The following is a 26,012-nucleotide window of genomic DNA, read 5'->3' on the forward strand; positions in this document are numbered from 1 at the left end:
CGGGAGGTGAGCTCTCAAGGAGTGGAAGCATCTTCTCCACTTCTCCACCCCCATTCTACCATAACCTTCGACACATAGTAGGTTTTAGTAAACATGTGCTGAATGAATAAATAAATGATGGCGCAAACTCCCATCCACTTTCTATTTCTGTTCCTAGGTCCAGGGCCGGGAAGGAGAAAACGGGATTGCATTACCGTAGCAGTTGGTTTGGAGGAGCACCCAGCCCACTGGAGCCTCTCCCTGCTGCCCTGCCTCTCCCTGGCTGCTGCCTGAGCACTGCCCCCCAACGCTGCCTCCACCTTCCATCCTCAAGTCCAGCCTCTGCCTCCTCCCACCACAATTCCTACCTTTACTAGACAGGGAACCCAGGTACTGGGTGAATACCTCATCCCTCTGCCTCTAGCATTGCTTTGTCTGTTTTGCTCCATCATCCGCATGAACCTAATTTTTCCTCACCCCTTGGGGTCCTCTGACCTCCTCTCGCTTCGGGTACCTCGAGTGCTCCCTGGGCCTTGAAGTTTACCCCTCTCCTCTGAGATTTATCCATAGCCTCAATTTCTCCTCCAAGATGTGGCCACCTACTTTTTCTACTGCCAGGCTGGCATTTCTATGCAGCTCAAACTCAGCTTGTATGAAAACTGCTCTGGTCTTCCTCACTTCCTTCAGTGGAATCACCCTTTCCAACCCTCTGCGAGCTCTGAGACCCCACGGTCAGACACAGGGAGTGAGATATGGGTCCTCCTTCATTCTTTTGGTTATAGATAATCCAGTTGTCCCAGCACCATTTGTTGAAGAGACCATTTTGTCCCATTAACAACTGGTTTTTGACAAACCTACCAAGTTAATGTTAATGGGACAAAATGGTCTCTTCAACAAATGGTGCTGGGACAGCTGGTGAGGGTTTATTTCTGGTTTCTCAATTTTATTCCACTGATTGATGTGTATATCTTTATGCCAGTACCATGCTGTTTTGACCACTGTAGCTTTGTAATATGTTTCAAGGTCAGGCAGTGCAATTCCTCCCACATCGCTCTTCTTTTTTTAGAATACTTTTGGCTATTCAAGTGCACTTTCCCTTTCAAATGAGTTTGGTAATTGCCTTTTCTAATTCTGTAAAGGGATTTTGATTGGTACTGTGTTGAATCTATAAATCAGTTTGGATAAGATTGACATCTTCACAATATTCTTTTAATTCATGAACATGAAATATCTTTCCATTTGTTTAGGTATTTTAAAATTTCTTTTAGCATTGTTTTATGGTTTTCTACATATAGGTCCTACTTCTTTGGTTAAATTAATTCCTAGGTATTTGAGTCTTTCTGTTGCTGTTGAAAATGGTATTTTTCTCCTGATTTCCTCCTCAGATTGTTCAGTACTAGTGTACAATTCATTACTAATTTTTGCATGTTGATCTTGTATCCTGCCACTTTGCTGAATTTATTTAATAGCTCAAGTAGATTTGTCATGGATACTTCAGGATTTTCTAAGTACAGGATCATGTCATCCGCAAACAGTAAGAATTTTAGTTCCTCTTTTCCTATTTGGATGCCTTTAATTTTTTTTCTTGTCTAATTGCCCTAGCTAGAACTTCTAGTACAATATTGAATAACAATGGTGACAATGGGCATCCTTGTCTTGTTCCAGATCTTAGAGGGAAGGCTTTCCCCATTGACTATGATGTTGGCTGTGGGTTTTTCATATATGCCTTTTATCATATTGAGGAATTTTCCTTCTGTTCTGGCTTTTAAAGTGTTTTTATCAAAAAAGGATCCTGGATTTTGTCAAATGAGCCTAGGATTTTAGAATTGAGATTTATTAAGAGAAACTAGGAGTTCAGGTTTTATTTTTATTGTCCCTTAATTAAAAAAAAAGATGGGCCAAATTGTTTTGTTTTGTTTTTAAAACAATTTAGAAGCTAAGGCTCTCTGCTTTCCACTACATCTCTCCTTTCTATCATCTCTCTTCCCTTTCCCCCAGTTTGGGCTCTTCTCATCTCTCTGCATCCCTGAGCATGCCCACCTTCCTTTCTGTCTCTTCTCTCTACCACACTGTAAGCTCTTTGAGGCACTCAGATACTTAACTCCAAAGTCTAAGCTCCGGAGGTGCCTAAGAGGGGGCCTGCGGTGGGGGGTGGGAGCCTTTCCACATTCACTTACTAATTAAGCCAATGCCTGCACATGCATTGGGGCTGAGGTCTCCAGGGAAAATACTTTGCTTTTTTTTAATAGGCAATTGTCATATTTTTTACTTTTTTTTTTTTGTTTTTTTTTTATTAAAGTTAATAGATCACAAGGAACGTTACATTAAAAAACATTAAAAAAAAACAAAAAACATAAGAGGTTCCTGTATACCCCACTCCACACCCCCCCACACCACCATTTTTGTAAATTGTATTTTTTTGAAGATACATACATCACAAAAAAATGTTACATTAAAAAATATAAGAGGTTCCCATATACCACCCCCCCCACTCCTCCCACACCAGCAACCTCCCCCATCATTGTGGCACATTCATCGCACTTGGTGGACACATTTTGGGGCACTGTTGCACTACACAGATAATAGTTTACCCTGTAGTTCACATTCTCCCCCAGTCCATTCAGTGGGTTATGGCAGGATATATAAAGTCCAGCATCTGACCCTGCAATATCATTTAGGACAACTCAAAATCCCAAAAATGCCCCCACAGCATGTCTCTTCTTCCCTTTCCCTGCCCTCAGCAACTACTGTGGCCACTTTCTCCACCTTGATGCTAAAATTTCTTCTATTACTGGTGACAGTAGTTTTTTTTTTTTTTTTTTTTAAAGATTTATTTATTTATTTAATTTCCCCCCCTCCCCTGGTTGTCTGTTCTTGGTGTCTATTTGCTGCGTCTTGTTTCTTTGTCCGCTTCTGTTGTCGTCAGCGGCACGGGAAGTGTGGGCGGCGCCATTCCTGGGCAGGCTGCACTTTCTTTTCACGCTGGGCGGCTCTCCTCACGGGCGCACTCCTTGCGCGTGGGGCTCCCCCACGCGGGGGACACCCTTGCGTGGCACGGCACTCCTTGCGCGCATCAGCACTGCACATGGCCAGCTCCACACGGGTCAAGGAGGCCTGGGGTTTGAACCGCGGACCTCCCATATGGTAGACGGACGCCCTAACCACTGGGCCAAAGTCCGTTTCCCCGTGGTGACAGTAGTTTTATAGTAGAATATCTACTTTGCTTTTGACAACAGGAGCTTGGGGAGAGCATGTGGCAAGGGAGGGAGACCTGGAAGGCTCTCAGGTGGGTGGTGGCTGCAGGGAAGGGAGAGGCCATGTCCTTGCAAGTTGGAGAGAGGATTGAGGACAAGCCCAGGGATGGGTGGAGGGAATGCCTGATGCCAGAGTGGGAGAGAGGGGTGGTCTCCGGGACTAAGGGAGTGTCACCCCAGAGAATGCCCAAGCTGGGGTCTCAAGGTCATCTGGCCTTTCCATTGGTCATTTACCAGTGGAAAAACTGTGAGGCCCAGAGAGGTGAGGTGAGCTGACCCAGTGCTGTGCGCTGTCACAGGACAGATCTCTCCAGCCCTTGCTGCTCCACCTCTGCAGCCGTCTCTGTGAAGCCTTCCTGCCTCTCCATCACCCTTCTTCACTGAGGCCTGTAAGAGACCGTTGGGTGCAGCTGGGGCCTGACCCCTGCTCCCCAAGCAGAGCAGACACAAGGCCCAGGGTGTGGTGGGAAGCCTTGGGGCAGCTCTCGGTTGTGACCCGTGGGGCAGGAGAGGGGAGGAGATGCTGGAAGGCGGTGGGGGGAGGCCACAGGCCTGCCCATAGCAGAAGCCTGCTTGAGCGTGGGTGAGTGAGCAATACAGGAAAATAAACTCAAAACTCCTCCTCCCCAGCGGCATTTCCCCCCCGCAGCACAGGCACTCGCTGCCCCAGCAGCTCTTATTGGGAGAGAACACGCACCTCCACTCCTCCCGAGGAGCCTGTGGAGGAAGGAATAATGGCTCCCCAGGGACGCCACATCCCCAGCCTGGAACCTGTGAAGATGGTGGGTTACCTGGCAAAGGGGAATTGAGTTGCAGATGGAATTAAGTTGCTGACATTAAAAGAGGGAGATTATCTTGGTTTATTTGAGTGGGCCCACTGTGATCACAAGGGATCCTAAAAGTGAAAGAGGAGGTCAGGCGATGCTACGTGAGAAAGACTTGACAGCTGTGGCTGGGTTTGAAGACGGAGGAAGGGGTCCATGAGCCAAGAAATGCAGGTGACCTCTAGACGCGGGAGAAGGCAAGATTCTCTCCTAGAGCCTTCAGAAAGGAATGCCACAGTGCCAGCACCTTTATGTTAGCCCAGTGAGACCTGTGCCAGGCTTTATTCCTACACAACTGTAGGGAAATAAACTTGTGCTGTTTAGGCCACTAGCTTTATGGTAATTTGTTACAGCAGCCAAAGGAAACTAATGCAGAGCCCAAAAGGGGGATTTGTGGTTCTTGTAACGTGCCACGCACAGTCACGCCTCTGTGCCGCTGCTCAGGCTGCTCCGTCTGCCAGCTGTGCCTCTCCCCACTTCCCAGACCCACAGATTCTGAGCTCCATGCAAATGTCATCTCCTCTGCAAAGCTTACTCTAACCCTCCCCGGCCTCCACCCAAACATGAAGGTGTCCCGTCCCAGATGTTTCCGTACAACTTTGTTTCAGTCCTATGGCATCTAACCCACAGGATCACTGATTTGTGTGCCGCCTTGTTCCTCTGAGAATGCCCCCAAGGCTCCGGTATAATTTATAGCCCTGCATCTCCGACACTCAATGGAGTGACTGGCAACATAGCACACTCACTAAATGGATGAACCATCGAATGATGGACAAATAAATGGGTAGATGAATGGATGGATGGATGGAAGGATGGACAGATGGACAAATGCAGGAATGAATGGATAGACTCTGAGTAGAAAAGTCAACAAGTTTTATTGAACCACTTCTTTTATGTAAAAAGAGATTCAGGCCCTGTCTTCAAGGAATCTAAATTGTGGAAACCAAAACAACCATACCGAAATAATCAGAGAACAACACCAAACCCGAGAGAGTGTAAAATACAACATAAACTATAATGCATGCTGTGTAGCAGTGCTCCAAAATGTATTCATCAAATGCAATGACTGTGCCACACTAATGAGAGAAGTTGTCGATGTGGGAGATGTGGGGATTGGGATATACGTGAACGTTATATTTTTTAATGTAACATTTTGTGTGATCTATGTATCTTTAAAAAAAAAATCAGAGAACAATGAGGTGGATGGCCAGAAGATACCCCAGGCTTGGGACAGGCATGTAGCCTGGCTAGAGACTCCCCAGGGAGTTGCAGGGTTGGGGTTGGGGGTAGGCTTTACTCTACCCTGTGCTCACCCTGGAAGGTCCCCATGAGCTCCCTGGGTCCCTGATGTGGTGGCTCGCTGACGGTCCCTGCCAAGTCCCTGCTGCTTTCCTCCTGACCTGCAGCCGAGGGGAGAGCTGGACCTGCAGGTAAAAACCAGACCCATGGCCTCTGAGGGGTTGGACTGGGCTGCTGTGGGTGTGGACACTTCCATGTCAGAGGGCAAGGCCAGCGCAGCCTGCAGAGCTGGCTTCTCTCTGGAGTGCCTTGTTGAGGGAATGCCTCTCCCAGTCGCTGGGGTCAGGCCTAGAGTGGGGCCTTGGAGGCAGGAACAGGTTTCTGTGAAGGAACACTCCCTCCCTTCACCGACTGGCAGATACAACCCGGGGGCTCTGACTGATTCCCACCAGCTCAAAGCCTGCCCAGTGAGTATGGCCTGGAATGGGTATTTCCTCTTTGTTCTGAGTACCCTGGGGATGTGGTTTGACTTCTGTTCACTAGGCATTGCTTTGGGCTGGTGATTCTGAACCTTTCAGGGGTGACAGATGCCACTGAAAAGGCCCTGGCCCCAGTGTTCAGTGATACACATACACATGCACACACACAGCTGCACGTGCAAGAACGTGTATATGTGGTTCTCCCCACCTATGCACAATTTTACCTGTAATTTCATGAACTTCCTGAGCCCCATCATGGATTTGCAAGGACCTCAGGTTAAAGCCCCCCCCCCCATCCTAGGAGTTGTTGCAGCTGATTGCCCGCTCTCCTGAATGTTATTTGTAATAGTAGTAGCAGCACTAGTAGCAAAGGTAGTAAGCGTTTTGTAGTGAATAAGATGTGTTCACATCCATTATTTTGTTTCAGCCTCACCGCAGTCCTGGCCAGGTAGGTGTTAATATCCTCATTTCACAGATGACAAAAATGAGACTGGGGGAATTACCCAGCCCAGCCAAGGTCAAACCTAGGAAACAACAGAGGGGAGACCTGACCTCAGCTACCCTACCTCCCATGCCCTGTGTGCCCCCTCCTGCCACCCCTCCTCAGAAGGCTTCTGAGCAGCTGGGCTTTCATCTTTAGAACATCTCCCATGGGCAGGCAGTCACGGAGCCTGTTAGAATAGACCAGAGTGTTAGGAGCGGCCTCCTGTCCAGCCAGTCACCTGTCTAGGTACCTGGCTGTCTTGGGTCCTCTGAACGCCAACTCTTTGCCTCCACTGTTGTATATGTAGAGAGGCCCACAGATATAAAATTGTGTGTGTGTGACTCTAGATGAAAAAACGTCCACAGGTCCCCAAAATCTGTGCAGGTAATCCGTGATATTAGCACACTTCTCCAAACTTTTTTTGATTGTAATCTTCAGTAAGAAATCTTTTATGTTATAACCCAGTACACACGAATATGAATATGTAACATAGCAACAAACATGCAAACATAACATACAAAACAAACAAAAATATCACACAGCAACACTTATCTTTACTCTGTGGTATTTTTTGTTTTATTGTTTTCCCTAGTCTTCCTTCTTTAAATGCTCATCATGACCCACTGAAATGATTGCAAGACCTACTGACAGGTTGTGTTCTGCAGTTTGGAAAACACTGCATTAATGCAAACAGTGTTTGCAGCATTAATTAACAGCGGGCACCTGGGAGCCGTTTGTAATTTTGCTGAGGTGGGCATTTGGCCCTGTTTGCAGTGATATTGGTGTTCAAGTGCAGATCATTCGGCCGAGCAGCCTTAACTGCCCTCAGCCTGGGCTGCTGTGGTGAAAAATACTTACAGGTTGGTGCCCAAGTTCCCACCCATAGTTAGAGACCTTCAGCGTAATCTCGACTTTGCCAGGCCCTTGCTGAGTAACCACAGATAATTCATTTCCCATCGGGGGTCCTTATCTATAAAATCTGAAGAAGGGTGGGTTGAACAAGTCTGCTGCTTGGGTCAAATGGGTGACCTTTTGTCAAAAGGCTGTCGATGACATTCACGCAAGCGGGTGGTGGTATGACTGGAGTACCCCTCCAGAAGCTCCCTAATCTCATGTTTTTTATCATTCTAAAGACAACCATGGGAGAAACTTCCTCGCAAACAACAGGCTTTGCCTTTACTGTTTGCCTGTCTGTAAATTAAGTGTTTTGTTTCCAAAATGAAGAAGTGGCATTATAGCAGGTCCATCCAACTGGATTCAGGCCACTGAGTCCTCGTAGAGGGCTACCCCAGGCGCCTCCCAAGGGACAGCTGCTCTGGACATCCTGTAGCCTGTCCTGTTGGTGGGAAGGTGAGGGGAGCATGCAACACTGCACACCGGTTCCCGTGTCTCTAATTCTACTCATTCACCAGCAAACATTGTTCATCATTCATTGCGCTAATTAGCAAACCCTCTGCTGCTGGGCAAAAATAATCCCCACAGAAACAAAGCAGTGCCCTCTAGAGTGTGAGTTTGTGGTTAGTTTTTCAGATGCTAACCAGCTACCACAGGGGTAGAGGCTAGAACTCACGTTTTCACGTCACACTGTTCATGTACTTGAAAGCAAATTGCAGACAGTATAATAATACCAAATGAATACTTGTGACTTGGGAAAACATTTTCAGCAACAGCATTAAACATAGCTTCAAAAAGTATGGGTTTCAAGTAACTTAAGTGAAAGTGGAAGTATTTTTTCACTTAAACTATAGGTGACTCAAAAAAGTAGCAGGCAGTTATGAAGAAGATACTCTTGTCAAAGATGCATATGGAGATTTTGAATACACTTATTAGTATGAAATGTAAGTAGAAACCAGTATTTTAAAATTAATATGTTGGATCTCGTAAGGGATTTTAAATATTTATGTATAACTAAATTAATAAATTAATGTTATAAAGAGACTAATTACTAGTTCATTTGCATCCCTCAAAGTTTATGCATTTTTTAAGACCCTCTCAATTGGGAAATAGCCCATTAGCTTCTATGTAAACATAACCAGTTGGTTATATAAGGTTTGCGATCGTGTCTGGGATGATCGTGTCTGGGATACTCAGTGCGTAGGCTAAATCTTCCTGGGAGCGGGCCTCCAAGAGTCTGGATGGAGGCCTAATCTGAGGGAGGAGGCAGCTGAGTGCAGTCTGCATTTTGCTTGGTCTTGAATCATAGAAGCCTGCCTTGAAATCTCCTGGTAGTGATTTTGCTGTTATGGTTTGCCTTTTCTTTCCCTAAGATTATTTCAGGAAAACTCAGCAGGTCCTTGAGAGTATATTGCAACCCACTTACCTTTTTTAGCTGTTTAAAAGACATGTTTGTGCTGTGGAAACCTCTTTAGATGAAATCTTATATGAAACACCACTATGCTATTAAAATATAGTACTAGCAAAGCATCCCCTCGTGTTCAGATGTAGTAACTCTCACAAGCTTTTTTGTTTTATTCAAGAGTGTTTTTAGACTTCTGCAAAAAGAGACAGCAAAGCAAGCTGCTGTTTGAAATCTTGGAAATTGCACTGTAGTTTTTCTAGTATTGGTGAAATTGAGAACGTGGTTTGTGATGGGCAGAGGCCGAGAAGACCAGTGAGTCCATTTTGTGTTCAGTTATATCTGAAATGATCAGAATAGGCCCAGCATCTTTATCAACATGCTCTATGACTTTTCATGATCATCTATGGATGTTTCACAGTTTTTGACAAACATAAAGGTTTACATTTTACATGCAAAGTACCATTTAAGCAGGAGAGTCCTTGTTTGTTTGAATGGCAAGAAAACATGACACGAGAAATCTCCCACTTGGGAAACAGCAGAGTTAAATCCGTCTTACCTGAGAGTTTGTCTCACCTGGTGAGTTAGCATAAAGGTTCATTGTTTAGCATCTAGGTTATTAACAGTGTTGTAAACATTCTGTATCTTTATCTCAGTAGCAAAGAGAAATTACATCCCAGTGCTTGATGCTAGGACTTAATTCCCTCTAATCAAAATATAATTGCCTTCTAAAAGGAAATTTAACACCTTATATTTTTCTTAAAAGAGGGCTTATATTATTATGTTTCCACCATAATTTAGAAAAATGTGAACATTTTCTGACTGAGATAGAATGGAAGTGACCTCCCTGTTTCTCCTAGCCATGGCACAACTCCCGTCTCCTAAAATCGGGTCCTTGGGGCACCACAGAAGGTAGTTGGAAGATCTCCAATCTCTGGAGTCATGGGCCAAGACACAAGACAGCCGGTAGTCCTCCCCTCCATGAGGGAGCACACTTGCCCCAGTCCTCTATCCACAGACCCATGGTGGTAGGTGGGAGCTCAACTGCTTGAGTTACATCCATTTCCCCATCAAGTGTTTTAAGATCAGCTAAATTCTCACAGAGAATAATCAGCTATACAAGTTGCCCTTCCCCTTACTCATCAGATGATAAAAATACAGTGAACAGTGTTGAATGAAGAAACAAGTGAAACAGGTGACTCTGCTAAGGCTAGATACCCCTCACGGTTGCATGTGTTAATCTGTGCTTCAGGGCAGGGACTGTGATACCGAGTTAAATCCAGCGGAAGCCAAAGTCTGCTGTCTGTGGAGACCCAGCCTTGGTTTGCGCTGTCATGTGAGCTTTTCTTGTGTGCTTTAGTTGCTCCCGTCCTGGGCCTTCGCCTCTTGCCACTAGGTGAATTAGCCGTGCTTCTGGGAAGGTGAGGAGCTTGGTGGTTTAGACATGGGAGGCTTTGGCATGAGCAGCCAAGGAAACCAAGAGTGTAGCATGGCCCACTTAGCGGTGTTTTTAAGAAACGTATTCAGGACAATGAAACATAAATAAATGGTGTTTTGCTGGATAGTTCCAGACAGTAACACAGAGAACATAAAGAACTGCATAAGAACTGAAAGCGCAAAGGCCAATCAAAATTAGTTACTTCTGAGTTCAAAGGATGCTTGATTAAATAAGCCGTTGCTGGAGGCCCAGGACGAGCCAGGCATACACCCTGGAGGATCCCCCGACGGGGACCAGGCGCGGCAGCTAGCCCCGACGCAGGTGGAGTGTGGTTGGTGCCAGGAGAGGGCGAGGCAACGCCTGGGCCTGGAGAGGAGGGAAAGAGCCCCTTGGTTGCCAGGGCCCTACGGCGGCAGCAGACTTCAGCCCAGTCCCCGACGACCGTGCATTCCTTGCTCTGCCGGTTCTTTGGTAAACCCAGCTCAGGCTTCTTTGTTTGTTGCGCCCTTCCTGAGGGCTTTGGCTTTCTCTAGTTTGCGTTGCTCACAGCTGTTAAGCAGCCTTAATCCTGCGTTTAAGCAACCTTGTTACTTCAAGTCCCTCTCTCCCTAACAAGGGCCCGGGATTTGCCTGGTCTGGTTCCTTGGTGTGTCTCAGGGCACCCGGCCTCCAGTCAGCCGCGTCCCGCCTGAAGAGCCGCTTCTCTTTCAGAGAGTGGGAGCAGAGCCCCGTCCCTTCCTGCCCAGTGGTGGGGTACACGCTGGCGAGGACGTTTGCCCAGAGGCAGCATGTGGCGGAAAGGGAGTGAGGAGCCCCACTCCTCACGGCTGCGCAATCCTGGGGACGTCACCCACCATTTCCCCAGGGGCGACTCAAGGGGCCTGGGGGACCTGTCAGGCCCTTTCCAGCTCTCACGTGTTGCTTGCCCATTTATGATCTAATGACTTCCCTCCAGCACTCTCGGAGTTAATGACTCACCAGGCTGAGAGTTTTGCTGTTGTTGTTTTTACGAAGCCTGGTTATTTTGCCATCACAAGCAAGTGTAGGTTCAATAGTTAAACAGTCTGACCATCTTGACCCTGCTGGAATTAGGCTGAGACTGACTGGACTTCTTCCCTCGGTGCTCTTTCAGGGAGGCAACGCGGGCCATGTCAGAACTTTGAGTGCAGCCCGGTGAGCCGGAGCGCCACCCACCCACCCGCCGGCGCTCCCAGCCGACTTCAAGATGCTGAGCCCGAAGCTCCCCAGGCTGCTCGGCATCGAGCAGATGCCCCAGGTATGTGCCCTTTCCATTCCTGTGGTTGGATTCCAGGGCTGGGACTCTGCTTGGTCTCCAGGAGTCTGCTGTGTGCACTTCACCTTCTTCAATGACCTGCTCCCAGACGCCCTTGGGAAAAGCAGGGTCTCCTGTTTCCCAGCCCACACCAGACCTGGAACGGAACTTTTAAGATGCAGCCCTTCCCTGTGACATCTGTATTTTATCCAGAATAATCCAGTCATTACTGAGATTAGAGATTCACGCTAAAGAGATGAAGCCAGCCGCAGCTTTTCCTTTGTTTTGTTTTTTTAGAATGTTCCAGTGGGTTGGTCAAAGCAGGCCAGGGCCAGTCACCTCTGGGAGAGGCTTTGTGGCGGGTGCATCTCCTCTCTCTCTTGCAAGAAAACATTTCACTACACCTCTATTTTGATGTGCAATTTCCTTCCTTTTTGACTGAAGAAAAATACGTGTTATTTCATGGTGGGAAGTTTCATTTGGAGGATGTTATGGGGTGGGGGTGGGGGATGCCGCTTTCCACTCAGCTGATTGCAAGCACTTACGACTTTCCCCAGAAAAACAATTGCTAAACAAACTCAGCATCGTGAAGGGAAGATTAAGGGGAGGCAAACTGCCAAACTCTCTCCCTAAAAGCCAATAAAGCTAGGTGATTCGAGTGAGATGGCGTTTGGGTGGGGGGCAGGAGTTGTAAAAGATGCAGGGCTGTTTGGGATGAGATGAGGATGGCTGCGGGTAACAGACAAATTAAAAACGAGGCCATGCTCACGGGACACGTTGGGAGTGCCCGCGTCTGCTCTCACGGGGCGTCACTTCCTTTCCCAGTGAGTCTCACGGGTCGATTCTGCCCAACGAGCGCTAGTGGCTGTGACTCAGAACACACTGTGAGTCTCTGATTCATTCGCTCATGAAAGTTTTACTGACAGCCTACTATGTTCAAGACGTCATCCTGTGCTGACATCTTGCATAGAAATCCTGCCCGTGAAGGGGCTCACATGTTGGTCAGGAAGATTGAAACGTGTGCACAAACAGGTCCTTTATAGAGTGGGTGGGGTGTGTCCTAAGAGAGGGACAGAGAGGCTCAGAGGAGGGGGCTCATCACTTCCATCTTGGGGGAGGAAGGGGTCTGGGAAGGCTTCTTGGGGAGGTGATCTTTACAGTGAGCTTTGAGAGGTGGGTAGGACTTGGAAGGTGGGGAGGGCATTACAGGTGGAAGGACCAGCATGAGCACAAAGCATGGAGATGGGGAATCACGGGGCAGGTGTGCAGACTCGTGGGGCGGGGACTGTGGATGTCTCTTGGGGTATCTTGATCAGAGTCCGTGCCCAGGGAGGGTGTGAAGGGGGGAAAGTGGTGTCAACAGGGACTTGGGGTAACCTGCTAGGATTTGGAAAGTCAGGATCTGATAGCTCCTGCAGGGGCTGTGAACTAAAGATGGCTGTGTCTTCTCTGTGCAGTTATTCATAATCACTGGAGATGGCAGTGATGGATCCTTTTTAGTAAAATAGCACTAATAGGTGGCAGAGAGCCAATGTCACAAGTCTCTTGAGGATAAACTGTATGACTTATGTGAACATTTAAAACAGGAGACAGAGAAGCAGATTTGGCTCAATGGGTACAGCGTCTGCCTACCACATGGGAGGTCCAAGGTTCAAACCCCGGGCCTCCATGACCCGTGTGGAACTGGCCCATGCACAGTGCTGATGTGTGCAAGGAGTGCCGTGCCATACAGGAGTGTCCCCCGATAGGGGAGCCCCACACAAGGAGTGTACCCCTTAAGGAGAGCACCCAGCTCGAAAAAAGTGCAGCGTGCCCAGGAGTAGGGCCACACACACGGAGAACTGATGCAGCAAGATGATGGAACAAAAAGAGACACAGATTCCTGGTGCCACTGACAAGAATACAACCGGACACAGAAGAACACACAGCGAATGGACACAGAAAGTAGACAACTGGGGGGAGGGGGAGGGAGGTGAGAGAAATAAATAAAAAATCTTTAAAAAAAAGAAAAAAAACAATGGGAGACAATGTAGCAATGTTAAGTTTGATGGACTGCAGTACTTGGTTTGCCCAGGGTCCTTGAGCAGAATACTTCATCTGTCTACCTTAGTCTCATCCTCTGTAAAATGGGGATGGTGATAATTTCTTCTTCCTAGCATTGTAAGGATTGAGTGAGATAATCCATGATAGTGATGGTAGCACAACATTGGTGATTAACAGCACTGAATCATGTATTTGAGTGTGCTAAAAAGGGGAAATTTTAGGTTGTATGTATATTATTAGAGTAAAAATTAAAAAAGAAAATATAGGACTCTATAACACAGTGAACCCATATTGTTATAATAACATAGCTTCATCACTTGTAACAAAGGTAGCACACTAATGCAAGGTGGGAATAATAGGGAAAATTGTGTGCGTGTGGAGGGGGTAGTATGGGAACTCTATCTTCTGCATTCTTTATTACAACTTCTCTAATAAATAATAAATACATAAAGTCACTTTTGAAGTTTTGGTGAAGAATTAAGGAATATCCACAATTATCTGAAAAGGCTATTAAGAACATTACTTCCTTTTCCTTTCTGTGCAAGGCTAGGTTTTCTCCATATTCTTCAACTAAAACAATATGTAGCAACATTTGGAAAGTGGTAGGAAATATGAGCATTCAGCTGTCTCCTTTTAAGCCTTGATAAAGATTTTCAATAATGTAGAACAATGCCCCTTTTCTCACAATAATTTTGTTTTGAAAATATAGGTATTTATCACGGTAATATTGTTTGTTTACATGTAATGGGTTGTGGTAATTTGATATTATATATGAATTCCAAAAAGAGATATAGATTATGTTTGTATACTGGTCTGTTCCTCTGGCCATGATATCCTTTGATTGATTTAAATCAAGATTAGGGCTTTGATTCAACCTATTAGGATGAATCAGCGTTGAGTCCACGCCCCCTTGGTGGGCTATGTAAACACTCGCACAGGAGAAGACAAGGAAGTAGATACACAGGAAGAGAGAGCTCCGTAGATGCCAGAGGAAGAGAGCACCATAGACATAGAGGGGAGAGTGATCCTCCGGTCCTGGGAGGAGAGATGAGCCATTCACCTGATAGTTTGCAGCTGCAGAGAACAGAACAGCTGAGCCCTCTGCCAGCCTACAGCTGAGATTGAAAGAAGTTGGGCCTTAAGAGGAAAGAGGAAGGCTGAACCCTCGCAGACATTGCCCACCATCGTGCTTCAACATGTGGCGGCTGACTTCGGGTGAGAAAGTAACCTTGAATTGGACTCTTTAGGGCCTTGTAACTGTAAACTTGTATCCCAAATAAATACCTTTTATAAAAGCCAACAGATTTCTGCTACTTTGCATCAGTACCACTTTGGCTTACTAATAAATGGGTTTATTGTTATTTTTTTAAAGATTTTTAAAAAATTTATTTCTCCACCCGCCCCAGTTGTCTGCTCTCTGTGTCCAATCGCTGTGTGTTCTTCTGTAACCGCTTCTATCCTTATCAGCAGCACCAGGAATCTGTGTTTGTTTTTGTTGCTTCATCTTGTTGTGTCAGCTCTCCATGTGGGCGGCACCATTCCTGGGCAGGCTGCACTTTCTTTCGCGCTGGGCGGCTCTCCTTACGGGGTGCACTCCTTGCGCGTGGGGCTCCCCTACACGGGCGACACCCCTGCGTGGGGGGGGCACTCCTTGCGCATATCAGGACTGCACATGGGCCAGCTCCATACGGGTCAAGGAGGCCCGGGGTTTGAACCGTGGACCTCCCATGTGGTAGGCGAACGCCCTATCCATTGGGCCAAGTCTGCTTCCCGGTTCGTTGTTATTTTTGAATGAATTAATAAAAAAATTAAAAAATTTTAAAAACTGAAGTAACTCATGGTGAACATCAATAAATAGTTTTGCTTGTCATTGTAATTATTAACTCTCATATGCATTCCAGGGCACGGCAATGGGTAGAAAGTGTGGGGAGGAGACTTTGAAGCCCTGTCATTTACTTGAACCTCATATACCTACCCTACACCCACTGCCTTCGCAAGCCTGAGCCAGACCCTCATCCCTAGCCGCACCGATTGTCTCTTTATTCTTCCCCCGAGACGCCACCTTCACCTCTCTTAATTTCTATTTGAAGAAGGCTTTGTTCTCCATCTATGTTCCTCCCTTCTGGCTTCCTTCTTTTTGGAGCTGAGAATGCCCTCTGTCTTCCCACTGCAGGTGGCCCTGTATTGGCCACCTTTCTTCCTTTCTATATCAACCAGCTGTGTGGCCTATGCCACCTCCCTAGCCTCTCTGAGCCTCATCTATCAGATGGTGCAGTCTACCCCACCTCTTGCATGGTCAGGTTTATAATCATGAGACACTACTGGCATGTTTGTGGCACGTTCCTGGCCTATAGATTGTCCAATGGAAAGGGTAGCTTCTCCCTTCCCTTAGTAGGTGGACCTTGATTTTTTGCCTCATAAACCTTAGTCTTCCTTCTGCCTGACATCAGGGACATATGAGGTCTTTAGTGATACCAAAAACACACCTCAAGGAGTGGAACACATATCCAGGTGTTGATTCCTACGCAGACCCAACTTAAAGACGAAACAGAGAGGGCAAGACAGCAGCTGCATGTGCAACATCGTGACATTTTGCCAAGAAGCAAGGGCATTTTGCATCAAATTGAGACTCTTTTATTAACCATGGCCTTGATTCACTGGTTGTAGGGTAAACATGCTGATTTGTCCTAGATGCCTGAGTTTAGGAGCAAAGGCAGGAGGAGTTCCCTGATTTGTTGGGTGTAGAGAGGAAAAGCACTACAATTCCCCAGACTTGGACTGCAGCTCTGCTTCTTACTGTGAGATTTTGGAGAAGACTTGTAACCTCTGTGAGTCTCAGTTTCCTTACCTATAAAATGAAGGTAGTGTCTTTTAGGCCAGCTTCACAGAGATGTTATAAAGATCAAAAAAAAAAAAAAAGAAATAGAGCAGTGAGATTATGATGGAAGGAAGGAGGCATACCCAGATAAAGGACTGAGGGGTGGTATTTGGTCGGAGGGCTCTGGTACTTGCAAGCAAGGAGCATTCCCAGTAGGTAAATGGTTTCTTCATCTTGGTATTCTTAAAGTGGAGTGCTTGAATCACAAACATCAGAATCATCTTGGGAGCTTATTAAAATGCAGAAGGGGTAGTGATTGCAGACATCTTTGTCTCATTCTTGATTTAAAAGGAATGCTTTCAGCATTTTACCATTTAGTATAATGTTTGCTTTGTGTATGTGTGTGGGTATGTATATATAAATAACTTTTATTCAGGTTAAGGATCTTCCTTTTTTGACACCTAATTTGCTAGAATCCTTTTTTCCCTCTAATCCAGAATGAATTTCACAGAACCCTTTTTTCCTATCAATATGTCTTTTGAGATAATCATATGTGATTCTTTTAAGGTGTTATTGTGAATTATTGTTGATTGATTTACTAACGTTAAACCAATGTTGCTTTCCTGGCTGAAAATACAACTTGGTCATGATTTAATATCCTTTTAATCGGTTGCTGGAATGAGTTAGCTAATATTTTGTTTAGGGTCCTCAAATCTTTTCGAGTTGGCCTGTAATTTTTCCTTCTTATTCTGTCCCTGCCTGGATTTGGGATGAAGGTTATGCCAACCTGAAACGAGTTGAAGAGTGCTGCCTGTTTATTCTGTGCTTAATACTAGAATTATACATTCCTGAGTGGTTGGTAGAATTGACCTTGAAATTGTCTGGGCAGAGCCACCATATTGACTGACTCCAAGGGTTTGCCTTTACCTTTTAGTCTACATGAATGGTAGCTTCTGGAGTTGTGCAGGGCAAAACTTGACCCTATAGCTGAATTTTCTTTGTAAAAGATTTTTAAAATGACACCTTTGTTGAGAGCTATTTCACATACCATAAAATGTACCCTTGAGATGTACACAATTTCATTGGTTTTAGTATGTTTACAGAGTTGTGCAACCATCAACCCAATCAGTTTTAGAACATTTTCATAACCCCCCAGAAAACTTCGTGCACATTAGCAGTCACTCCACATGGGGCTCCCCAGCCCCTGGCAACTATTAATCTACTTTCTGTCTCTAAGGATTTGCCTCTTCTGGACATTTCATACAAATGGAATCATGCAATATGGCATTTTGTGACTGTCTTCTTTCATTCAGCATAATGTTTTCAAGGTCCATCCATGCTGAAGTATGTATCAGTATTTCATTCATTTTTATGGATGAATAATATTTCATTATGCACCTTTTGTTTTTCCATTCATTGGTTGAAAGACATTTGGATTGTTTCTACTTTCTGACTCTTGTGAATAGAGCTGCTATGAACATGCATGTACATGCTTTTATTTTGGCATTTTCATTTATCTTGGATGTACACCTAGAAGTGGAATTGCTGGTCATATGGTAACTCGATTTAACCATTTGTGAAACTGCCAAACTGTTTTCGAAATTGTTGACGTGAGGGTTCCAGTTTTTCCACATCCTTGACAGACATGTGATCGTCTCTCTTTTGAGTATAGCTATCCTAAGGAGTGTGAAGTGGTTTTGATTTGCAGTTTCCTGATGGCTAATGATGTTGAGCATCTTTTCATGTGCTTGCTGGCCATTGTTTATCTTCTTTGGAGAAAAGTCTATTCAAATCTGTTGGCCATCTTTTAACTGGATTTTCTTTTAATTGCTGAGCCTTAGGAGTTCTTCATATATTCTAGGTACAAATCCCTTATCTGATATATGATTTGTGAATATTTTTTTCCATTCTGTGAGTTGTCTTTACATTTTCTTCATGGTGTCCTTTAAAGAACAAAAGTTTCAAATTTTGATGTTATCTACTTTGTTTTTTCTTTTGCGGCTTGTGCTTTTGAGTTATATTGAAGAAACCATTGCTTAATCCAAGGTCATGTAGATTTACTCCTATATTTTCTTCCAAGAGAATAGTTTTTGCTATTTCACATAAGTCTATGATGCTTTTTTTTTTTCATTTTTAAAAAATTTGTTGAAGTATACCACTCGCACATAAACATAAACAATAGTGTATAGTAATAGTTGTGAACTTACAAAACATACATACATAGCATCATACAGGACTCTCATAACTCATCCTACCACCAAACCTTGCATTGTTGTTAAACATTTTATTTATTTATTTTTTGTTTATTTCTCTCCCTGTCCCCCTCCCTCCCTACCAGTTGTCTGCTCTCTGTGTCCATTTGCTGTGTGTTCTTCTGTGTCTGCTTGTATTCTTGTCAGTGGCACCGGGAATCTGTGTCTCTTTTTGTTGCATCATCTTGCTGTGTCAGCTCTCCGTGTGTGGCACCATTCCTGGGCAGGCTGCACTTTTTTCGCGCTGGGCGGCACTCCTTACGGGGCGCACTCCTTGTGCATGGGGCTCCCCTACATGGGGGACACCCCTGTGTGGCAGGGCACTCCTTGTGCGCATCAGCACTGTGCATGGACCAGCTCACCATACAGGTCAGGAGGCCCTGGGTTCGAATCCTGGACCTCCCATGTGGTAGGCGGATGCTCTATCCGTTGAGCCAAATCCGTTTCCCAAACATTTTAAACTAATGATTAAAGAGCATTGTCAAAGTATTACTACTAACCAAAGTACTTTCCCCCAATCCACCCTATTATTATTATCTTTATATCATTTATATATGAACATACATAAACAATAAGTGTATAGTAAAAGTTGTAGACTACAAAGCAAACGGGCATAACATTACACAGGGGTCCCGTACATCAACCCTCCACCAACACCTTCCATTGTAGTGAGGCATTTGTTATAGATTGTGAAAGATTATTGTCAAAATCTTACTACTAATTATAGTCCTTCTCTTACATTTGGTGTATTTTTCCCCCAACCAACCTTTTGTTATTTTTTAAATGTATTTTTTTATGACAGAAGTTGTAAACTTATAAAACAATCACGTACATGTGCAGAATTCCCAAACAACAACCATCTATCAACACACCACACTGTGGTGGAACATTTGTTATAGATAAAATAATATCATCCAACTGTTACCACATCCATAGTGTACATGTAGCACACATTCTCCATATTGCTCAACACAGTACATCTTTGGCATAGATACAAGTATATTACATTATTACTGCTAACCATAGTCCATAGGTCACTCCAGTTGTATTTTTCCCATGCTTCTCCACATTCCCACCACCCTGCAATAGTGATGTATACTTGCTCTAGCTCACAAAGGACACTCTTGCATCTATACCGTCAACCACAATTCTTATCCACTTCTTGGTTTACTGTGCTATTCAGTTCCTAGATTATTCTCTAGCATTCTGTCATTTGGCATTTACATCCCTAGACTACCATTTCAGCCACATGCCCATTTATAAACTAGCTGTTACTCACCATTTGTTACCAGCCACTCTATATATTTACACATTTTTACAGTAAAGCTAATTAAAACTTATACATACATTAAACATCAGTAGTCTGTCTCAGTCTTCCTTTTATCTCCTTTAAGAATCCACCACCTACCACCAAGTCTTGAAGATATTTTCCTACAATTTCTTCTAGAAGCGTTATGGTTCTTGCTTGTATGTTTAGGTTTTTGATCCATTTTGAGTTAATTTTTGGATAATTTTGGCTATGGATATCCAGTTCTTTCAGCACCATTTGTTGAATGGACTGTTCTGCCTGAGCTGTGTGGGTTTGACAGGCTAGTCAAAAATCACTTGACCGTACATGTGAGGGTCTATTTCTGAACTATAAATTTGGCTCCATTGGTCTACATGTCTGTCTTTATGCCAGTACCATGCTGTTTTTATCACTAGAGCTAGGTAATATAATTTAAAGTCTGGAGATGAGAGTTCACTTTTCCTTTTTAAGATGTTTCTGGCTATTCAGGACCCCTTACCCTTTCAAATAAATTTGATAATTGTGTTTTCAATTTTAAAAAATAATGCTGGTGGAATTTTTATCGGAATTGCATTGAATCTGTATATCAATTTGAGTAGAATTGACATCTTAATGATATTTAGTCTTCCAATCCGTGAGCATGGACTGTTCTTCCAGTTATTTAGGCCTTTTTTGACTTCTTTTAACATTGAGTTGCAGTTTTCTGAATACAAGTACTTTACGTCATTGGTTAAGTTTACTCCTATTTGAGTGTTATCTGTCATATTTTATTTTCACCACTCTTTGGACACTTTTAGTTACTTTTTTTGATATAATCTTCATTCTAGACTCTCTTCCAGGCCTCTCTCTCCTGTCTTTTCTTTCCAGGCTCCAGCACACCCTTTAGTATTCCTGAAAATCTGGTCTCTTGTTTAGAAATTCTTGTTTCTGTTTATCTGTGAATATTCTAATCTCACCCTCATTTTTGAAACACAGTCTTGCTGGATATAAGATTCTTGGCTGGAAGTTTTTCTCTTGTAATCTCTTAAATATCTCTTAAATATATCTTCTTGTCTCCTTGGTTTCTGGGGAGAAATCAGCACTTAATCTTATTGGGTATCCTGTATAAGTTATGCATTGCTTTCTCTTGCTGTTCTCAGAATTCTCTCTTTGTCTTTGGCATTTGACATTCTGTTGACTATGTATCTTGGAGTTGGTCTATTTGGATTCTTTTGGATGGGAGTACGTTGTGCTTCTTGAACATGGATATCTATGTCCCTCAATAGGGTTGGGAAATTTTCTACCATTATTTCTTCAAATATTCTTTTGCCCCTTTTCCCTTCTCTTCTTCTTCTAGGATACCCATGACATGTATTTTTGCACGTCTTTTGCTGTCTTTAAGTTCCCTGAGACCTTGTTCAATTTTTTCCTTTCTTTTCTTCATCTCTTCTTTTGTGTGTTCACTTTCAGAGGCCATTTCTTCAAACTCACCAATCCTTTCTTCTGCCTCCTTAAATCTGCTGTTGTAAGATTCCAGTGTTTTTTTAAAATTTCATTTATTGCACCTTTCATTTCCATAAGATCTGCTATTTTCCTATGTATGCTTTCAAATTCTTTGTGTTCATCCAATGTCTTCTTAATACACTTAATCTCTTTAGCCATCTCATTGAATTTATTAAGGAGATTTGTTTGAACAGCTATGATTAGTTGTCTCAACTCCTTTATGTCATCTGGAGGCTTATCTTGTTCCTTTAACTGGGCCATATCTTCCTGTTTCTTGGTGGGGATTGTGATTTTTTTGTTGGTGTCTTTGCATCTGGTTTACTAGAGTATTTATTCTGGGTGCAGTTTTTCTCTTTAGTTTAGGACTTCCTGCCCTTTCTCCCTTGCTGGTTGTGTGGTAGGAGCCAAGGATATAGTTTGTGCTGTAAGCTGTGCAGGCTGAAGCTGCCCTCATTGCCCCAGGGCAATGAAAGTTGGGAGACGAAGCTTCTCCCAACTTTCTCCTTTGTCAGGGGTAGGACAGAGTCACAGCTGTGTGGAATAATCCATGGTGTGCAGGCCTAGACTATAGTTGCCCAGAGAGAATGATGAAGCTTCATGCCCCTTTCTCCCCAGCCTGGGGCAGGGAAGGAGCTGCAGATGTGGGCAGCAATCTATGCAGTGTGGGTCCAAGATAACCGCAGTTGCCTTGGTAGACTTCCAATTATTCAATCTCTGCCAGCCAAAGGTACCTGCAGTTACCTGGATAGGCTGGTGCAGGGCCTGCCAACCTCCTCCCTGCCAGAGGTGGGGCTGAAGCCTAGGCTAGGGCTGCAGGCTGCTATGGGTGAAAGAAACTGGTTCCTACCATCACTGTGATTTTCAGTCCTGGCTTTCCCTCAGGCTGAGGCCTCTTTCTGACTTGGACAGATTCACACCCTAGCTGTTCCTAGGCTTATACCTTAGGCAGCCAAGTCTACTAATCAGTAGCCAAAGTCAGTGGCCAACTGTCTCCTCCTTCCCTGTTTTTGGGAAATGGAGCTTCTAATTCTAGCCATAGAATAGCTCCTAGGGCAGCTCATGCTGCCAAGGTAGGACAATCACCAGCCTCTGTGGCTTGGCTGGTAATTTCCCGGAGAGGCTGGCGCTGGTCCTGCCAGCTTCCTCCCTGCCAGAGGTGGGGCTGGGGCTTAGGCTAGACCTGCAATCTGATCTGGATAGAAAGAAGCTGGTCCCTATTTGCACTGTGATTTTCAGTCCGTCCCGCTTCCTCTAGTGCCAGGCGCAGAGTTAAGACGGTGGCTTCCAGCCTCTTTCTGACTTGGACAGGCTCAAACTTTAGCTTTTCTCAGGATTATACTTTAGCCTGCTCAGTTTACTCACCAGTAGCTGAAGTTGGTGCCAACCATCTCTTCCTCCCCTGTTTTTAGGAAGTAGAACTTTCAGTTCCAGTCGTGGAACAGCTCCCGAGGTGGCTTGTGCCTCCAGTGGAGGATGGGCACCGGCCTCTGGGGCATGGAGTGCTCTACTTACGAATCTTCTCTGCAGATGGGCAATCTCCTCTTTCCATTCCTTCAAGGGTGTTGCAGGATGCTCTTCTGGTCTCCTGGAGCCCCAAACAGGTGCTTCACCAAGCTCCAGAGAGCTCTGGGTGTTTACTAACTGCCCTGTAGCAGGAGCTGACTCTATATGCTTCTTACTCTACCACCATCTTGCTGGTTGTCCTCTATGATGTATTTTTTAGTACATATTTGCATGTGGTATGAAATATAGGTCCATAATCATTCTTTTGCACCATTTGCTGGAAATACTGTACTTTCCTCATTGATTTGTCTTGGCAGGCTTATTGAAAATCAGTTAACAATAAATATAAAGAGTTTATTTCTGGACTGTCAGTTCTATTTCATTGACCTATGTCTTGGTCCTTATCCTAGTAGCACACTGTGTTGATAACTATAGCTTTGTAATGTGTTTTGAAATTGGGAAGTGAGAGTCCTTCAACTTTGTTCTTCTTTTTCAAGATTGCTTTGGTTATTTTGGGTCCCTTGTGTTTCCATATGAATTTTAGGATCCGCTTGTCAATTTCTGCAAGAAAAGAAAATAGTGGTTGCTATTCTGGTAGAGATTGTGTTGAATCTTTTGATCAATTTGGGGAGTATTGCAATCTTCACAATACTGTTTTTATTTCATTAATGTTTGCTATTATTTTTATTATATTCTTCCCACTTTGGACTTATTTTACTATTTATATTCTAACTTCTTAAATTAAATGCCTCACTCATTTTCACTTTTTGTCTTCTAATATGCCCATTTAATAATATATATTTTCCTCTAGCTATTTACCCTAATGGCATCCCCCATGTATTGTTCTAATTAATTTCTAATTTCCCTTATGATTTTTTATGTGACTTATGATTGCTTAGAAATGGAGTTTTTTATGTGATTGATTTAACTTAAGGACTGTGATCTGAGACTGCCTTCTACATTATTCCAATCCTTGAAATTTGTTCAGACTAGTGTTTGACCTTCTAATACATGATCAGTTCTCATAAATCTTTTAAGTGTGCCTGAATATAATCTTTAGTTACTAATTTTGGGTGGCAGTATTCCATTTATATCCATAAGATCTAATATTTTTATATTTTTACTAATTTTTTTCCTGCTTGTTCTATCCATGACTGAGATGTGTTTAAATTTTCCATTTCAATAACAGATTTGTGAATTACTCCTTGTAGACTGATCTATGGATTTTGACCCTGTTTTTAGGTGCTTTGAAATTTATAGTTGTAGCTTCCTGGTGAAATGAAGTTCCTATCATTTTGTAGTGATTCTGTATATCTAGTAAGGCTTTTTGTCTTAGAATCTGTCTGTCTGGTATTAATAAAGTGACTCCAGCTTTGTTGTTTTTGTGATTATAATTTGTTTGAGTCATCTCTTTCCCTTCTTTGAGCTTCCCCCCCGGCCCCTGAGATGGTTCCCTCATCCGTTTGCTTGTTGTTTTGCTCGTTGTTTTTTGCTCATTGTTTTTTTGCTTGTTGTCTGTTCATTGTCTGTTTTTTCTTTAGGAGGCACTGGGAACTGAACCCAGGACCACCCATGTGAAAGGTGGGCACCAACTGCTTGAGCCACATCCACTCCCATTCTTTGACTTTTAATCCTTCCCTGTCCTTATGTTTTAATTGTGTCCCTTATAAATAGCATATAATTGAATTTTATCTAGTTTGACAATATTATTGTCTTTTAACTGGACATGATAAATATTACTGGTCTGTTTATAATGATTATTGATATATTTGCATTCATTTTGATCACCATCTGTGGTTTCTATATGTCTTACTTTCTCTGTTTAGTTTTCTCTTCCTTTCTTGCTTCCTTTGGATTGAGTTTTATATTCTTGTTCTTTCTTTTATCCTTTTCATATTTTCTCCTCCACTTATTTTAAAGTCTGTATAGTATAAATACGCTCTATGTCTATTAGTTTAGATTTAGAGTGTATTTATTTTAGTATGAATAACTATACAAGGCAGGAAGGGCTAGGCTATACTGAGTGTAAATTCACTCCAGATAGCTTAATGACTTAAAATAGCAAAGGTTTATTTAACACATCACACAGTTAAGTGGTCACTGGGGGACTGTATGGGACCCAGGCAGATGGAAGATTCACCATTTTGTAGCTGCACCATTTGGAACATGTGGCTTCCAAGATTGCCACATAATGGGAAGAGAGAGTGATGTCTTAGGTTGGGTTCCCTAGAAATAGACTTTGAGAAGAAGATGTGCATGCAATAAGTTTGTTGGGGGGAAGCGGAGTTGGCCCAGTGGATAGGGCATCTGTCTACTGCATGGGAAGTCCGCGGTTCAAACCCCGGGCCTCCTTGACCCGTGTGGAGCTGGCCCACGTGCAGCGCTGATGTGCACAAGGAGTGCCCTGACACACAGGGGTGTCCCCTGCGTAGGGGAGCCCCATGCACAAGAGGTGTGCCCCATAAGGAGAGCCGCCCAGCGTGAAAGAAAGTTCAACCTGCTCAGGAATGGTGCCGCACACACAGAGAGTTGACGCAGCAAGATGACGCAACAAATAGAGATGCATATTCCCGTGCCACTGACAACAACAGAAATGGACAAAAAGAAGCACATGCAGCAAATGGACACAGAGAACAGACAACTGGGGCGGGGGTTTGGGGAATGGGAGAGAAATAAATAAAATAAATCTTTGAAAAAGAAAAGTTTATTGGGGAGAGTTCTTAAGATCAACACCTGTAAGAAAGAGGAAGCAGAATTAGGTAGAAGCATCAGAGGCCTCAACCTATCACACAGGGAGTTCTGGCTCTGAATTGATCTTTCAGAGTTATCTTAAATGAGAAAAGGAGTCCAGGATTTTTGGTCCATCATTACTGGATATAGTCTGCTCCTGGGGAGGGAGTATAATCTGGCCAAGGTAGCTCCTTTGGCCAAAAGCAATTCCTGTAGAGTGGTGAGTACCTCAATTCTGAATGGGGGTGAGGGGTCAGGGTTGAGAAGTATGTCACAATATCTGCTACAAGAAGGCATATTGCTTTTAACTGTGATAGGCTGGGGGTAACATTAGCTGAAAATAGTCACATGGGCCCAATCTAACTGCAAGAAAGTCTGAGAAATATAGGAAAATACACAGAATAATTAGCGAGCATCAACTGTCTCTCCTGTAATCTAACTTAATTTCTTGGGTCTGAGGATTGGACAATTCTACATATTTTTCAACTATCATCTCTCAAATACTGCATCAAAAATCATTCTGTTTTCTCCTTCTGGAGAAATATTCTCATGTCTCTTATTCTTTCAGATTTTTAAAATCTCAATCTCTCTGGACAGAATTCTGAATATTTTCTTTGGCTCTACTTTCAG

General features: G+C 43.8%; 1 protein-coding gene across 1 annotated transcript in view; it reads left to right on the plus strand.

The window, feature by feature from the left end:
* The window catches only part of PAQR5 (progestin and adipoQ receptor family member 5), a 92,638-nt gene that overhangs the window by 31,511 nt on the left and 35,115 nt on the right, over window positions 1-26,012 (plus strand). The window contains exon 2 of the mRNA XM_004451040.4: window positions 11,126-11,269. Coding sequence (XP_004451097.1) covers window positions 11,219-11,269 — 51 coding nt within the window. The 5' untranslated portion in view covers window positions 11,126-11,218. The remainder of the gene's footprint in view (window positions 1-11,125; window positions 11,270-26,012) is intronic.

This window comes from Dasypus novemcinctus, chromosome 3 (genome assembly GCF_030445035.2).
Source record: "Dasypus novemcinctus isolate mDasNov1 chromosome 3, mDasNov1.1.hap2, whole genome shotgun sequence".
NCBI lineage: Eukaryota > Metazoa > Chordata > Mammalia > Cingulata > Dasypodidae > Dasypus > Dasypus novemcinctus.